The sequence below is a fragment of the Lissotriton vulgaris genome, chromosome 2_1, assembly GCF_964263255.1.
Source record: "Lissotriton vulgaris chromosome 2_1, aLisVul1.2, whole genome shotgun sequence".
NCBI classification, from domain to species: Eukaryota; Metazoa; Chordata; class Amphibia; order Caudata; family Salamandridae; genus Lissotriton; species Lissotriton vulgaris.
In genome coordinates this window covers 611,363,602-611,380,964 of record NC_141687.1, presented here as the reverse complement: position 1 = coordinate 611,380,964, position 17,363 = coordinate 611,363,602, and the positions used below count along the sequence as shown (strand labels likewise).

The following is a 17,363-nucleotide window of genomic DNA, read 5'->3' as shown; positions in this document are numbered from 1 at the left end:
TTTTCACATTCCATGAAATAAACCTGAACTCGAGACTACAAAAAACATATAAGAAATACTATATACAATAGAGAATAAGCGAAGTGAACAATAAATAATAGAAAGGGAAAGACGTAGAAAATTCAATAGACAACAGATGAGTAAAAGATTAGTGAGATAAAGAGAGGGGAAAGACTAAGAAAAAGAGAAGACAGTACATTTCGAACGACGACTGTAATACGTACCTTAAAAAGAAACAGGAAAAGAAAGAGAGGCTGCAAGGGACAATAAGACAACCTACCCAACAGGGGGCAACACAGCACATCAGGCCATCCATAAAACGGATAATAACAGGAACGAGAACAGGGAAAACGGATGAAATCTGGAAATATATATTAAACCTGTAAAAAAGGGGGGAACAAACAATCAAGAAAAGGTCAGACATGGGGATGCTTATTTAACAACAGGACCCTAAATAAAGGTAAAAAATGAAGAAAAAAACATGCATACGATGAGGATGATATCAATATACCTGTAAAGGAAACAATGGATTCATTACATCAGAAACAGATATAACAGCTGAATAAGACAGAAAATTGAATGAGAATCACACAGCATTAGTAAAAAGGAAGAGTCAAGTTCCAGACGAGGAGGAAGTCTCCATTGATGCAGTAGAGTAAGATTGAATAAAACGGCGAAGGTCAGCTGGATCCTCCAAAGTGGAAGTTTTGTTGAGAAAGGTGACTTTGAAGAGACATGGATGAAATAAGCCATATCGTGCACTTAAGGAACGGAGGGGAGTACGAAGATCTAGAAATTTCTTATGGAGAGATGAAAACCTTAATACCATGCCAGGAGAGGTTTTTTTTGGCTTTGGCTGCATTCAGAACCAGCAAGAGGTCAGTGAATTGCAAAAATAAAATTATTATTCCACAGGAATTAGAGGGGACAGCTGAGGAAGTAAGACGCAGACCCAGTCAATGAGCAAGTTGAATGTTCGGTTTGGTGGTAGTAGGAAGGTCCAAAAATTAAGGCAAAAAAGATGCAAAGTACGTGACGTGGTCATCCCCCTCAAGTCCCTCAGGAAGTCCATAGATACGTAGATTATTGCGTTGATTCCTGTTTTACAAACATTGACGATGGGCACGTAGTTCCTCCCAGACCATATCCAAAGACACCAGAGAGGTAGACTTAGGGGGTGAAGGAGGGTCATATTTAAGTCTCTTGCCAGTAGTGGAGGGCAACGACCCTTTAGTCGACATGGTAGTAGAACAACTTTTAAAGTCAAGGCAGTCACTGTTCAACGGTAATTGAGATAGACAAGAAAATGTATTAAAGGTGAGAGTACTGGAGCGAGAGGTGGTAGGAGTATGAGTTGTATTTTTGGAGTAGTGTAAGAGACGTCTGCTTCTGCCAATGGAGAGATGAAGAAGGCACTTGAAGGAGGGAGAGCCCACACAAAAGAAAGGTAAGAAGTACTTACAAAGAAAAATTCCTCAAAAGCAGCGACCCTGTAGGTTGACCAGGTGTCATAGCAGAAGAAGCCTTAAAAAAACAGGCCAGAATCACCCATAAGACTGTGAAAAGGTGCATCTTGAGAGCGAATATATGGAGAAAATTGGCAGAATCAGGGCAACTGACAAAATGGCAGCCGCCAAAACCGCAAAACTGAAACTGCACCTCAATAAATTCTTCCTATTCTCCAGACCGACTGAAGTTACCATCAAAAGCAGCTGAATATATATTGAATCTGATAAAATAGTTGAGATGCCCAGAGCAGAAATTCAGAACATGGGAGGAATGGAGAATATGTGTAAAGTATTGAGGAAAAATATCCTGCGGTGAAAACGTGGTAAAAAGGAAAACTAAATGGCGGCTGCTAATAAGTAAACTGCATCACCTGCATATTCCTCCCTTCCTGAGCTGATTTCAAACTGAAAAAACACAGCATTGGGAAGCGCTAGTGTTCCGATCTAAAAATTCAGCATGTTTTGTCGTTTGGAAGCACCTCAGCTGCACTAAATCAAGGACGAAGTCCGGTGAAGCGCAGAGTCACAGCGTCAGACGGCCATCTCGGGTCATGGTGCGCGCAACTCTTCGCAAGAGGTATATTCTTAAATTTGGGTATGGTTAGGACAAGAGCCTTGGTTTGTCCCTTTTAAAACAGACTTTCTCAGCGTCTGTATATTTCTGTTGCTGGATCCACCTCTTAGCATGAATGGATTTTTTTCCTCTTCTGGAGCATGTACACTGATCCCACATTTCGCAAATTGGTCCTTTTCTTTCATTATCATTTGGACTATTGTGTTGTTTTTTCCTGTTACTATTGTCGACTCTTTTGTTGTGTTGGTGCTCAGAACCTTGAATTCGACTTGGATTAAATATTCTGTTGTAGTGAATGATAACTCTGGGATGTGTTGGAGAATTTGTAGAATGTTAGCCCTATTTAATATATCAGAACTTCCACTGGATGTATATTCATGTTTAAGGATAGTGGTATTATCCTCATATTCCCTCTGCATGTGAGCCTTTTGCCTTGTGGTGAGAGAGTGTGTTTCTGAGCAGTGTTCATTTATTGTATTTGCTCTGGTGTCTTTGCGGGCAGCATTGTTCTCCCATGTCCCAGTGCTATTTATTTGAGGGAGAGGTACCCTTGCTCCATTCATAGTGGATGGTGGTGCATCTTGCTCCTGTCTATTTGAATGTCGTGCTGTATGGTGGCTCCCTCTGCTGGCTGTTTGTAGTGGGAATTCAATCCCCTGTGGGTGCTGCTTCTTCCCTTCGACCAACCTGGTTGTCCCCGCAGCTTGAATTTGTAGGTAGTTGTGGTATTGGTGCTATGATTAGCTGGTCCTTCAGACACGCCCCCGCCTGCAACGCCCCCTACTTAACGATCAGCTCGACGCTTGGCGGGACGCCAGCGGGACGCCGAGCGAAGCCCGAGCAAAGGGCGGGCAGTCTGTGGCAGTCAGGGGCTGTCAAGGCTGGGCTGGGCCACGTCCCTTTCCTTCCCATCAGCAGTGAGTACATACGGCCTGTGTGAGACCCCGTGCTGTTCCCTGCAATCATGTCTACCCGTTCTGGAAAACTCCTTAGGAGTGAAGGTGAAAGGGGGTCCATTGCCGGGAGCCCTGTTATAGGAACTATGGACCGCTTCATCACCAGGGTGGCGGCGGTGATTGAAAAGGAGATTGCTATGTCTGAGCGGCGTCTATCCGAGGTCTACCTCCCTTCAAGACGTTCATCCTTGGGGGTTGCTGCCCAGTCGCTTACACCGGCCAGTGAGCGGGCTTACTCTGCTCCCCCACCTGGTGTGTCTGGCGACTCTATAGACCCCCCCCAGCTGGCTGAAATAGGGCAAAATATAGATAGGCTGGAAAATCTGGCCGCACTTCTCCCTATTGCCACTGTGGAAGATGGTGGTCTTAGTAAACTGTCTTCACCAGTATCACCCAAACCCCTAAACGAAGCCACCAGTGATCCTCTGCCTCCAAAACCGCCCACCCCCACCATAGTTATACCAGATGGGGAGACAGATAGGGAGTCCCCAAACATCCAAACTCCCGAAACCAGGCAGGAGAATAGGCTCATAAGTAAAAAGGCAAGAAAACGCAAAAAGGGTAGGCTAGTGAGACAGGCCGCTCTCTACCAAAGAGTAAGAAAGCACATTGGACCTGGTATGAGAAACATAAGGGGTCGGTCTATAGAGAATGAAGTCGACATAGAAGGGGATGTTGTGATCTCTCCCAGGGGGCCACACTCAGACGATAACACCGCCAAGGCTTCTGAGCTCACTGACTCTGTAACAATTGAAAACATCTTTGAGAAGCTAAATAGTCTCTTGAAGCCTCTACTAATACAGGTTAAGGGTCTAGGGGTGAGGATAGATAAATTAGAGCAATCAACCCTTGACGGGTTCCACTCACTCAAAACTACATTTAAACAATTAACCAGAGTGAGTGAAAATCAGGACATGGGCGCAAAGGGGAACGAACCACCACCCCAGAGAGACCCTAAGCCCCCAATCTGTCTAAATAAGGTTGACTCTAATAGTGCATTAACCCCAGCTCCCAAATCTCCTCCCCGTCTCAAAGCAGGGCCAAAACACAAGGGGCCACCAACACACTTAGAGCCTGCTATAAATAAGCCTAAGCCTCTCCCACAAAAGCAGCCACAGATAGCTAGTGGCAAAGCGAAAGACACCCAAACATCAGGCACACGCAACAAATCCCATGGATTAGTGACAGGGAAAGCCCCTAGACCTGTACCCCAACCTATAGCCCCAGCTACCATTTTATCAGTCCCTAGTGACCCAGTTCGTCGGATCCCTCCAGTAAACCTCCTGCCAGACTGTCAACCTTTTGTTGCTGTTATGGTTAACGTTCCCCCTCTAAAGGAAGGCCAGTTGGAAAACCATCAATCACTCAAGAATAAGTGCATCCATTGGCTGAAGGCAAACAAGCCAATTCCGTTGGGTGTGGATGGTATCATTCTAAGTGTCCGTAGAGTAGGGTGGGTATGGCAGGGAAAAAAAACTCAGGAGGGGGATTGCATAATTATAAATTTTCAAGACCCTAGAGTAGTGCCCTCGATCTGTACTCCTATTAAAAACATGGGGGCTCCAGGGGTGAAAGTGGTAGATCTTTCTTATTTCTACCCCAGGCAAATTGTTAGCTTAACTGGAGGAAGTTTAAGCTCCCCTGATTTCTGTCAAAACTGGGAGACACACTGGGCAGGGGCTACGGGGGGCACAAGGGTGAATCATTTGTGGGCACCAGGGCCCTATTGACTGGAAATTGGGAGTAGAGTAGACCCAATTGGAGTATCACCCACCCAAACTAACCTTGCAAGCGGGATAGTAGCCTCTAAAGCCACCCCCCAAAATCCCTGCTCCCCTCAGACACCCTTGAGGAGGACCACAGACAGGGACATTCTCGCGCCCAACGACACTTCAGCTGTGACGGACCTAGTATTTAAGGTTTTCAGCTGGAATGTCGCAGGGATTGCAAGAAAACTGGCTCTACCAGACTTTACTGCTTGGGTTGATGAGCACTCCCTGTGTATTTTCCAAGAGACATGGAGCCTGGTGCCGGTTCATAGGGTGGGATTTTCTTCCTATTCCTTCCCTGCACAAGTCTCGGAAACAGGGAGAGGGCGACCTTCGGGTGGCCTTCTCATTTGGGTCGCAGCCTCTTTAGACTGTAGAGTAGAGGAGTTTCCCACAGGCTGCCGGGACATACAAAATATCACCCTAATAGATCAAAGGGGAAGACTGGTCTTAAATGTCTATAATGTTTATGCCCGGGGGACCAAGGGTGGGAGAAAGTCTCCTGTAATATCTATCCTCGAGACCTTGCTAAAGAACACCCCATATAAGACACGTACATTGGTTGCGGGCGACATGAACTGCACGTTCGAGCCTTTGGGCTCGGACGTTGACCTCGACCAAGACGAGGAGGATACCAGGCTGGGGATCCCTGTACTGGAAATCCCACCGATCAGGAGGTGGACAGAAGTGGCGCTCCAGTTATATTCCCTGACCCTTGAATTTAACTTAAGGGCAGCAAATGGGAGGACAACCTCGGATAGGGGGGGTGCCCACACGTACAACAGACCAGGACACACCTCTAGGATAGATTATTTGCTAATAGATGTATACCTATGGTCATATGTAAGGGACATGCAGGTGGTCCCTACGACTGAAAGCGACCACAACTCACTCTCTTTAAGCATGGACCAGTGGTGGCGTCCCGTAAGGAAGGACAACATTAACCCGGTAGCTGCACCCCGGATGAGTCTGAAGTCTCCCCCTGTGGTAGACGAATAAAATGGGCGAAATTGGTCCTCTCTGAGGCAAAGGTAGGGGAAATTTTAACCCTCTTAAATCATGCGGTGACAACCCTCGGGTCCTCCCTAGAAGGGGTGGGTAGAGTGAGTGGGCTTTTTGTCTCCTTAGTGGAAGCCTTGACTAATGTGTTTACCTCACACCCTAGCAAGTCGGGTAACAAAGAATTTAAAAAACTAGATGATGGTTGGTATACCCAAACCTGTAGGGTACACAAGGCAAAGCTAGTTGAGGCAGTAAAGCACAAACCCCGAAGTGTGATACAGGAAGCAAGGAAGGCCTATAATAAATCCCTCAAAACTGCTAGGAGGGAGTGGGAAGACAAATTCTGGGAAGACCTGCTCCAAGCTAGTAAAAGTAAGGATTCAAGGGCCTTTTGGAATCTTATAGGCACACAGAATAAACCCGATGCAACTATGAGACCCTGCAACATCCCGCCTCAAAACTGGGTAAAACATTTTGGGGCTTTATACCTCCCTCCAGATGGGGAACTGAATGTTGGGTTAAACCTTACACTAGCAATTGTACCTCACGCCTATGATCTCTTCACTCCCTTAGAGCTTAGAGATTGAAAAGGTTATAGGGTGGGTAGCGCCCCGTAAGGCAGCGGGCCCAGACGGCCTCCCGGGGGATCTTATGAGGGCATACCCAGTGGAATGGGGAAGGGTTATTGCTGCTCTCCTAAACGACATCATGATGGGAGGGGCAGTGCCAGAATCCTGGAAAGGGGCGGTGGTGGTCCCGATTTATAAAAAAGGGTGTAGGGAAACCCCGGGGAACTACCGCCCCATAAGTCTGATAGACTCCACCCAAAAGATAGCTGGTAAAGCTATCCTCGGAAGGATCCTCCATTGGGTTGAGGAGAATAAAATCCTATCGGACTTTCAGGCAGGTTTTCGGGCTGGAATGGGGACAATAGAGCAGGTGTTTAGGTTGGCACTACTGGGGTGGAAGGCGGTGGAACTAGGCAAGGGTAGTCTTTACTTGGCCTTTATAGACCTGAAGACTGCCTTTGACCTAGTCCCCCGGGAAGAGCTTTGGAGGGTGCTTTATGAGTTGGGATTACCCCCATTACATCTTGTCCCTCCTCATTAGCCTCCATGCCCATACCTTTGCACAGGTCCGTTGGGGTAAAAACGGAGAGCTCACTGAGAAGATACCAGTGTCCAGGGGCGTAAGACAGGGCTGCGTCTTGGCGCCCACCCTATTTTCACTATATGTGAATGGGGTGGTAGAACATCTCCAACAAGAACCAGCCGACGCCCCCTGTCTCGGAGGAGTCCGGATCCCCACCCTGCTTTTTGCAGACGACACGCTTTTGATCTCGAAGTCTCCCCAAGGCCTCCAGAAATTGCTAACGCTTTTCCAGGAGTTTTGTGCTGCAAAAGGTTTAATAATCAACGTGGACAAAACAAAATATCTAGTCCTAAATCCACCAAGGAAACTGGGCCGCCCACCTACGCTTAACTCTGTTGCCTTAGAGAAAGTATCCGAATTCGATTACCTCGGTATTCGGATAACGGATAGGATGTCTTGGGCAAATCACATCGACAAAATGGTCCTTAACCACAGGAGAGTAGGAGGAGCTCTAATGAGGGAGTTCCGGGCCTCACCTAGGAGATCACTTACCCCAGTAATCGATATCTACAAGGCCAAGGTAGTGACATCAGCCTTGTATGGGGCAGAACTGTGGGGCCACTGCCGATTGGACACCTTGGCGACAGCGGAGAGCAAGCTACTAAAATCCTTTATTTCTATCCCACTGAGCACACCATCTGTACCAGTGTTGTTGGATACAGGCTGTAAAAACATTAAAGATCAAGCCCAGCTTCGCCCTCTCCTTCTATGGACACGAATCTGGAGGGGTGAAGAGTTAAAATCCTACGCTGATGGCCTGGGGGAAATAATGAGTCTGGGGGGTTGGGCTAAAATAAGATGGTTAAGAGAAACTAAAAAGCTTCTGGAGAAGATCGGACTGGGGGACTGTTGGTCAACACGTTCAGCCCCTCCGAAAGAAGTTGTTAAGGCCCTTTTCTGGAAATGGACTGCTGAGCCCCTAATTACAAACTCGAACCACTGCAAGTCTACTGTCGCCTTCTTACTAGTCAAAGATATTGTGGCTTTTGAACCCTACCTGGACCTGATTACCCTCCCCTTTGACCGAGCCCTTTATTTTAAATTTAGAGTTGGATCCCTCCCGCTTAGTGCTGTGGTATCAAATTGGAAATCAGCGGCTCGTACGTCCCCCAATTGTGCTTGTTGCCCGAGTAGGGTAGAGTCCATCGCGCATGTCCTATTTGAATGCCCGGACTATGCAAGGCCTAGGAGTTTTTGGTTGAAACCTCTTTGCCGAAACATGGGTACACGTAGCCACTTAGTAGCCTTGCGCATCCTAACTACGGACACATCCCCCCCTATTGTATGTGGAACAGCAAAATTTTTAAAACAGTTTTGGCTTATTCGTTGTAAGAGATTGTCAGTAGCGGTTTAATCCTTTTTTTAGCTAAATTATTAACGGGCACCTCATGTCCTTTTATCCTTTTTAAATGAGTTCCTATACTGACTTCTTAAAGTGATGCTTTTTGTACATTGTAATGATTGTATTGTAAATGTGCTTATAAGATATCTTGCATATCGAATAAAAGCTTATGACTGACTGACATTTGGACTATTGTGTTGTTTTTTCCTGTTACTATTGTCGACTCTTTTGTTGTGTTGGTGCTCAGAACCTTGAATTCGACTTGGATTAAATATTCTGTTGTAGTGAATGATAACTCTGGGATGTGTTGGAGAATTTGTAGAATGTTAGCCCTATTTAATATATCAGAACTTCCACTGGATGTATATTCATGTTTAAGGATAGTGGTATTATCCTCATATTCCCTCTGCGTGTGAGCCTTTTGCCTTGTGGTGAGAGAGTGTGTTTCTGAGCAGTGTTCATTTATTGTATTTGCTCTGGTGTCTTTGCGGGCAGCATTGTTCTCCCATGTCCCAGTGATATTTATTTGAGGGAGAGGTACCCTTGCTCCATTCATAGTGGATGGTGGTGCATCTTGCTCCTGTCTATTTGAATGTCGTGCTGTATGGTGGCTCCCTCTGCTGGCTGTTTGTAGAGGGAATTCAATCCCCTGTGGGTGCTGCTTCTTCCCTTCCACCAACCTGGTTGTCCCCGCAGCTTGAATTTGTAGGTAGTTGTGGTATTGGTGCTATGATTAGCTGGTCCTTCACTGGCCTGACACTGGGTCTAGCCTGTTGAAAAATTGGGTAGAGTTTCTGAGACTCAAGGCGATTTTGTTCTTGGACCTCCTTTGGATTTATTTTTTGGGCACTGCGTGCCATCTGCTGCAACCAGGCGCAACTGTAGTTTCTTTGCACAGCGCCGGTGTTTGATATTTTTTGTCTTCTTCAGACGTATTTTTGCTCTTCTGGATAGCGATTTGCAAGGTTCTGTGGCCTCTTCAAGGTTATCCATCGGGCGTGTGTCCCGGGCGAAATTTTGCTCGTTTCTGTCTCATCATAATAAGTTATGTGTTGGCTCGTCGCTGATGCCAGCTGCGAGGATGTTGGAGGGATGTCTGGTCCTGTGGTATGTTTACTACCTTGATTCTTAACATAAGTGGGGGATTTAGCTTCTAGCTGTGGATTCTGTAAGGCATTGCTAGAGCTCTTTGTTGCTGTCGACTGTGGCAGAGCGGGGGAGGTTTCTTCTCCAATTGTGTAGTTGCTTCCTTTATTTTTCATGTTAGGTAGAGCTCTTTCTGCTGTGCATTGGTTTAAATGATCTGTGGTCATTAGTTGTCTTTGCTTTAGTTCTATGACTATCGATGTTAGAACTTCTAGGAGAGAGCTGAGCTTCTTGACAATTGGAAGGAATGAGCACCTTGTGGTTTTCTGAATCTTCAACAATTCCAAGTTTCCTTCTAGCTTATCGATTTTAGCTTCTATATTAGCCATAGCTATTGCAATTGCCTGCATGGTATCCATTTGAATTTCAAGTTTTTGCGTTTGCCCTGTGAGGGCATTAACTGTGTTCGTTAATGTTGAATTTATTGAGGATAACAAAGAATTTTGGTTAAAGCACCCAGTATGAGTTGTGATCTTTGTTTCATCTGATAAATGGTAAGGGTTCTGTTCCCCCAGGGAGCTATTGTCTCCCAGTCCCAGCAAATGTGCGTTTTGATTGAGAGTGAAGAGCTAAATTGCTGACAGGGTCCGTGACAGGGCCAATTCGTGTTGAGGGCCTCTGCCTCCTGCCAGCAGGGTCACCATGCTTTTCCCTTGCATGTTTTGTATTTCATCTTTTGGGGATTCCAGTGCTGATGATATTTCTAAGACTTCCAGATTTCCTTGCCCTATCTCATCATGCCGAGGTTCCAGGGGAGGAGAGTGATCTGCTTTGTTGTTCTAGGGGAGAAGAAGACACCCGTTGGCCAGTTTCTTATGGTGATGTAGATTTAGTTCCTCGCTCGGGCCATCATTTGCTTGTTGCTTCATCTGCTTTAATGCATTACTGCAAGACTCCCCTTTCACCAGTGTTCTCAGTCCAGATGGCATTGGCATGAAGTGGTGCACAACGTTTACAATGCGCGCGTTACCACGACCTACCATTACCACGCGGTTGTAACGTCTTCTTCAGACGTTTTTTTGCTCTTCTGGATAGCGATTTGCAAAGTTCTGTGGCCTCTTCAAGGTTATCCATCGGGCGTGTGTCCCGGGCGAAATTTTGCTCGTTGCTGTCTCATCATAATGAGTTATGTGTTGGCTCGTCGCTGATGCCAGCTGCGAGGATGTTGGAGGGATGTCTGGTCCTGTGGTATGTTTACTACCTTGATTCTTAACATAAGTGGGGGATTTAGCTTCTAGCTGTGGATTCTGTAAGGCATGGCTAGAGCTCTTTGTTGCTGTCGACTGTGGCAGAGCAGGGGAGGTTTCTTCTCCAATTGTGTAGTTGCTTCCTTTATTTTTCATGTTAGGTAGAGCTCTTTCTGCTGTGCATTGGTTTAAATGATCTGTGGGCATTAGTTGTCTTTGCTTTAGTTCTATGACTATCGATGTTAGAACTTCTAGGAGAGAGCTGAGCTTCTTGACAATTGGAAGGAATGAGCACCTTGTGGTTTTCTGAATCTTCAACAATTCCAAGTTTCCTTCTAGCTTATCGATTTTAGCTTCTATATTAGCCATAGCTATTGCAATTGCCTGCATGGTATCCATTTGAATTTCAAGTTTTTGCGTTTGCCCTGTGAGGGCATTAACTGTGGTCGTTAATGTTGAATTTATTGAGGATAACAAAGAATTTTGGTTGAAGCACCCAGTATGAGTTGTGTGCTTTGTTTCATCTGATAAATGGTAAGGGTTCTGTTCCCCCAGGGAGCAATTGTCTCCCAGTCCCAGCAAAGGTGCGTTTTGATTGAGAGTGAAGAGCTAAATTGCTGACAGGGTCCGTGACGGGGACAATTCGTGTTGAGGGCCTCTGCCTCCTGCCAGCAGGGTCACCATGCTTTTCCCTTGCATGTTTTGTATTTCATCTTTTGGGGATTCCAGTGCTGACGATATTTCTAAGACTTCCAGATTTCCTTGCCTTATCTCATCATGCCGAGGTTCCAGGGGAGGAGAGTGATCTGCTTCGTTGTTCTAGGGGAGAAGAAGACTCCCGTTGGCCAGTTTCTCATGGTGATGTAGATTTAGTTCCTCGCTTGGGCCATCATTTGCTTGTTGCTTCATCTGCTTTAATGCATTACTGCAAGGCTCCCCTTTCACCAGTGTTCTCAGTCCAGATGGCATTGGCATGAAGTGGTGCGCAACGTTTACAACGTGCGCGTTACCACGACCTACCATCGCCACGCGGTTGTAACAACGAAAGTTGTTACAACGCATTGCGCTGGGGGCGCTCGAGGATAGTAAATCATTTAATTTACTATCCCAACACCTTCCCTACTATCCACGGTGACTGGTGTTGGAATAGTAAATTAAATGTTTTAAATTTGCGCCCCCCCCCAACGCAAGTCGTTGTAACGACTTGCGTTGTTACAACCGCGTTGTAATGGTAGGTCGTTGAAACGCGCGCGTGGTAACGACATATATCCGCATGAAGTATTTACAGATTGTCATGGCATTAGAATTTGAATGCACTATGGGGGTGGATTCTAGCCAGACTTGAGTCTCTGTGGTCGGCATTCTCATGGTGACTGTATTGTTTGTTTTACTCATTTTAGTGCCTGGCCTCCTCTTTGTAATTGTTCTCCCCTGTAGCGCACAGGCTTATTTGTGATTTCTTTGTGCAGACCTATCCCCAGATTCTAGGGTAGTTTGTTGACCAGTTTATAGACCAGTTTCCAACTGTGTACCAGGAGTTTGCATTCTTTGTCTGTATTTGCTCCTCTCCCGTTTACTCTGTTTTCCAGTTTTTCCTGGGTGTTATTTGATTTCATTTGGGGCAATTGAGCTGGGACTCTTTGATTGTTTATTTATTTTTCTAATTCCACAGGTCTGATTACTTTGGTTGTCCCACTGAATGACTTGAACCAGTCTATAGTTATTCACCTTTGTCTGCACACCAACTGACTTCTGTTTCTGTTTTATTTGCGATGGTTCCTAACAGAATGAAGCCTCTTAGAGATCCGCCTTGGGGGACAGGCAGATGAATACATGGGTGGCGCCCATAAGAGAGTGTTGGCGGGGAAGGCAGTTGAAGGCAGTTAAAGGGGAGGTGTAGGAAATGTTTGTAGTGATTGGGTTAATAATTCTAGTGTTGGTCGTCCTCCCCTTACTAGCAGGTGGGGATTATCTACTCACGCCCTGTATTCTCCATTTGCGCTCTCCCTTTGCCACCAAGGGGGGCCACAGTGCCGCAATACCCAGCGGTGGAAATGTGCGTAGGAGCCCCCACCAAGACAACCCCCCCACCCCCTGGTATTTAATTTAGGGCCTTGAAAGTTACAGATGGCAACGATTACAGTAGGCAGGGGCAGTAGAATCAGCAGAGGCAGTAGAGAGAGCAGGGTCAGTGTCAGCTAAATGGCGGCAAGGTGATGAGGGCCCATGCGAGTGAGCCTACACAGTGGACGCTGGCTGAACCTGGATCTAACCCAGCCACCTTTGCCCGTCTGCGGCACACTCTCAGAAGCTGCCATCTGACGGCAGCTGCACTCGCACGGATCGCTGGACTCAGGGGCGTCACACTGGCCCCCGCAGCCCCCGCGGTGCGGGGGTCCCCTCGCCCCAAGAGGCTCCCTCGGCACTGCACTCTGGCCGGAGAGCTCCTGATTGAGCCCAGAGGGGGCCCTCTAAGTACCGTGCAGGGAGGCCCCCTCACTTTCTGTTATGCCAGTGGCTGGACTCGCTGTACCCTGTTGCTCCTCTGCAGTTGCGAAAATGAAGTGGTCTCGTTGGCGCTGACTGTAAAAGCAAGAGTGCCAAGATTGAAGACTGCGGTGGTCGCGGTGGGGGGGAGCTGAGCGGTCGCAGCTCTTGAGATCATAGCCCTTACCCCACCTCCTGCGTGCTCTCCTGGCTGTAAGTTTAAGTGCCTCGCTCACCTCTGTTGCATCCAGATAGTCTAAAAGGGTACTTCATTTATTAAGAACAAAAAGAATTTGAGGGTGGCACAGTAGTGCAACGTTTTGGTAGAAACGTTTTTTGGCACAGACTAAGGGCCTGATTTAGATTTTGGCGGATGGGTTAGTCTGTCACAGTGGTGACGGATAACCTGCCCGCTGAAATAGAAATCCTATAATATTCTATGGGATTTCTATTTAGGTGGAAGGGATATCCGTCACTGTTGTGACAGAGTAACCCATCCGCCAAAATCTTAATCAGACTATAAATCCTAATAAATGTTACGTTGTGTGAAAAACAATACAGTAATACTATGAGAATGTAAAGTCGGATAAAATGGAATTGGTGGGTTTATTTGAGGTACAGTTAATGGAAAGTGTTTGATAACATTTTGCTTGCAAATAATTTGCTGGCCGAATAAGATTATAACTTCAACCTGTGAATAAGATTCTGGCCGAATAAGAGGCTAACTTCCCCATCATATATAGCTCTAACTAGGGTTGCCACCTTTTCTCAGAGAAAAATACCAGCCATCGGTTCACGTTTTCATATCTGTAAAGACTCTGACATGATTGCATGTTTCGTTTTGTTAATTACTATTTTTCAACATATTATTTATTAACAACCATCACTGCTGCGCGATATTTCCCTCGATCTCGCACTTGGGTAACTCTAACTTATCACACACCAGCCACGCTGTACTCCGAAGGTAGGCTTTTCGTTGCACTCTGAACTCGACGTGCTTCCGGCACGTGCAGATGCCGAATAGTCTAACGCGTGGGATTCTGGGTATCCTAGACTAGGCCGCACGTGTCAGCATAGTTTTCCATCGCCGTGTTCGTTTGTTGTGACCTACTGGAGCGGGACAAGAAGTAGTGCGCACGCGCACTGCATACGTAAATAGGCGGTGGCGCATTCGACAGCTGTTTCAGCCCCCCTCAAGTGTCTGCAAGAGCAGGGAGACGCGGAGTGTAAGGTAAGCTCTCGGAGGTTTGTGGGGGGCGCGTTGAACGGAAGACTGGAGGCGAAGGTGGGTCAGAGAAGGGCGAAGCTAGATGGGGTACCCAAGGGGGGAGGGTGAGGCGTGCGAGGAAGTCACTCAGAACCTATTCCGCCACTGGCAAGATACGTTCCTGTTCAGTACCAACCGTTACAGGGCTGAAGAAATGATTACTAAAGAATACTCAGACAGTGAATGCACCCACAGCAGTGGAAGCAGTGCTCCCTAGGAAAGTGCAGCACCATTGGAAATAAGTTAATAACATATACAACGAACATTGGCAAAGCCAATAAGTTTTGTCTTGTCTCCCAACTGTTGGCGTTGCCAATGTTTGTGAATGTTTTTAATGAAAACGCCCAAGAAGACACTTTTTGTGTGTGAATGCGTATTGTGCAAATGCAGAAGGCCATCGTTAGCAGAGAGGAAAGCATGGCTGAAATAAACAGGCTATCCCTTGCTACCGTGGGCAGAACAAAAAAAATGATTCTGAGTAGCATCACCTCTAGTTTAGTCAAATCCTGTAGGTCCTCCTCTTACGTCCTAAATAATCAATCGCAAGATACATATTGAGTGCCCTTTACCGGGAGGCTTAAAATTATACAAAATTGGTGGTGTGTTTGATTAAGATTGAGGACGGCTCTCTGCTATTTTTTTGTAAAGAAAAGTTACGTAGGTTTGATACAATATTATAATTTTCCTGCCGTTTGCTCACAAATTAGAACGACCGATGCGTTTTGAAATGTATAGAACATGCTGCCGAGTAGTCCCGGACATAACCTGTAATGCCTTTCCAAAGAGTCTTATAAAGTTGTCTCAATGTTTAAGATGAATTGTATCTCCACACCTTTCAAAACTGGGGATCAATGTGCCTTTGCGCTTATGGTGACTTCATTCTAAATTGTTACTTGCTTTATGTAGGGGAAGGTGAAGTAGTCCTCGCGCATGACCAGAACATGAGACTGAAGCGAAAGAGTGATGCCAGGAAAGTTGTGATGCAAGAAGATGTTCCCACGTCTGAATTGGCTGGGCTGGTTTGTGATACAGCAGACAGGTTTTCTGCATACACTGGCTCTGAAGACGACCTCTTCTTGAAGAATGTTTCAGAAAAAGCAGAGGTAGGACCCTTTTCAAATCTTGCACATGCTCGCTTTCAATCCATGCCAAAGGAATTAAAGTCCGAATGTGGTGGAGTACCATGCCATGATCAAAATCCGAAGATCGTGTGTACCTTTAGCAGCTCCGGTTTGCCTGGGAGTTTAGTGAATAGTATGTTAGCGAAGGAGGTGCTAACTGATGTAGGTGGCAGTGTGTCAGGCTATGCCAGTTCCACAGGAGAGAATGTCGAAATAAAACCAAGTTCCTCAGCAAAGCCTTCCGAGGTTCAAGGCAGCTGTGACGCTGCGGGGCAGCCCGTCTGTTGTGATAGGTATTGGGTAGAGCAGAGAACAGGAACCCCAGTGGAAATCAAAAAGGAAAAGTCCCTTTACAGTGGCTCACAGAGTTTCACAAAAGCACTGCTGGGTGGTTCCTCATCTTCTGCACCCATAGGTGTCAAAGAAAGCTCATGGGCTATAGGCAACAAAACCAGTGTGGTACAGAATGTTGAGCTGAACAGCAAAGGTTCTATAAAAACAGAGATTGACAGTCTTTCTCAAGGGGCCAGTAAAACACTGGATAGCATCAAGACCAGCGTAGGATTTTGGAACGCAGGTGAGGAAGTCCTTCAGCAGGGGCAGAAATGTTCACCTATGACAGACAACTACCCATGTGATCAGCCTCCAAGGCTTACAGGCTATTTATCAGATTCTCTTGCAGATATGCTGGAGGAAGGCATTTTTTCAAGGTTGGCTCCTCCTATGGAAGCAGGACCAGTTTCGACCGGTGACCTGTCGGTCCCAGAAATAGGTGGTTTAGGAACACAGTTGGTGGATGGTGACCTCTCACAGAGTCAAAATCCTTGTTCTGTGAAACAAGAAAACATGTCGCTCAGTCTTAGACAAATCGCGACGGGCAAGGAAAAAATACAAGATAAGAATCAAGGTGAAAGCAATTTGTGTACTTTGGACGAAGGACCCACAGAAAATTCTGGAGGAGATATAATTATGGAGAGAGGACTGTCCAGAGACTCAATAGCAAGTGATACCTCGCATGAAATGCCTGGACAAAACTTAATGAAAGGTTTTCTGAGTGTTGATACACCAAAGTATACAACCAACTACATTATACCATGTGGAGATGCACTTGGCCGGACCCATAGAGAGGCTGTGTCCACCGCAAAATGTCACGATCAGTTCAGTTCTCAAAATAGTCCTCTCCATTCGCCGTCCTCCCAGTCATTTTCTAGATTTGCTATGAAAAGTTCGGAAGACACCTTCAAATCACAGCTGACTTTTGATGGAGTAGCAGTGAGTAATACAGGACAATTGCCTACAACCAATGAGGAAAACAAGGGTGACTGTCGTGTGCCAGATGTTACTCGGGTTGCAAGTGAGACATATGAAGGCAGCTTGGATTGCTCCTGTGAAACTGTATGCCCACTGCCGGAAGAAGGCTCAAGGATGCTAAAGACAGATGGACTCTTAGCTAAGTGCAGGGAGCAGAATAATGCTGAAAACAGCTTTGTGGCCTTAGCAAGGCCACAAAGCATGGACTTGAACGAAATGCAGCTCAAGATGTCAGAATGTAGAGTGCATCCTGATGAAAATGAAGCCCCTGGTGCTGAGATAGAAGCAGGAACCACTCGAGCTTTCCTTGAGTGGGATGGCGAGGAAACGGTTTGTCACACTGATGAGATGGAGCAGTCACCGCCTTTCACTGAAGCAAATCATTTTGAGGTATGCTTATGGAAATGTTATTATACTGGTGTGTTATAATGTATTTATGCCTGCATTTGGTAAGAGGGTTCTGGAATCTGTCATCAGTGCTATTCATCTGAGATGAAGTGGCTATGTTGGAAGTGGGCGACAGCTTTTTCTCTGTTTTCCA

At 46.3% G+C, this 17,363-nt stretch overlaps 1 protein-coding gene across 2 annotated transcripts in view; it reads left to right on the top strand.

The window, feature by feature from the left end:
- The window catches only part of SPOCD1 (SPOC domain containing 1), a 1,145,204-nt gene that overhangs the window by 125,237 nt on the left and 1,002,604 nt on the right, over window positions 1-17,363 (top strand). For both annotated transcript variants that reach the window (XM_086958641.1, XM_086958642.1), the window contains exon 2: window positions 15,297-17,212. In XM_086958641.1, coding sequence (XP_086814767.1) covers window positions 15,332-17,212 — 1,881 coding nt within the window. In that variant the 5' untranslated portion in view covers window positions 15,297-15,331. The remainder of the gene's footprint in view (window positions 1-15,296; window positions 17,213-17,363) is intronic.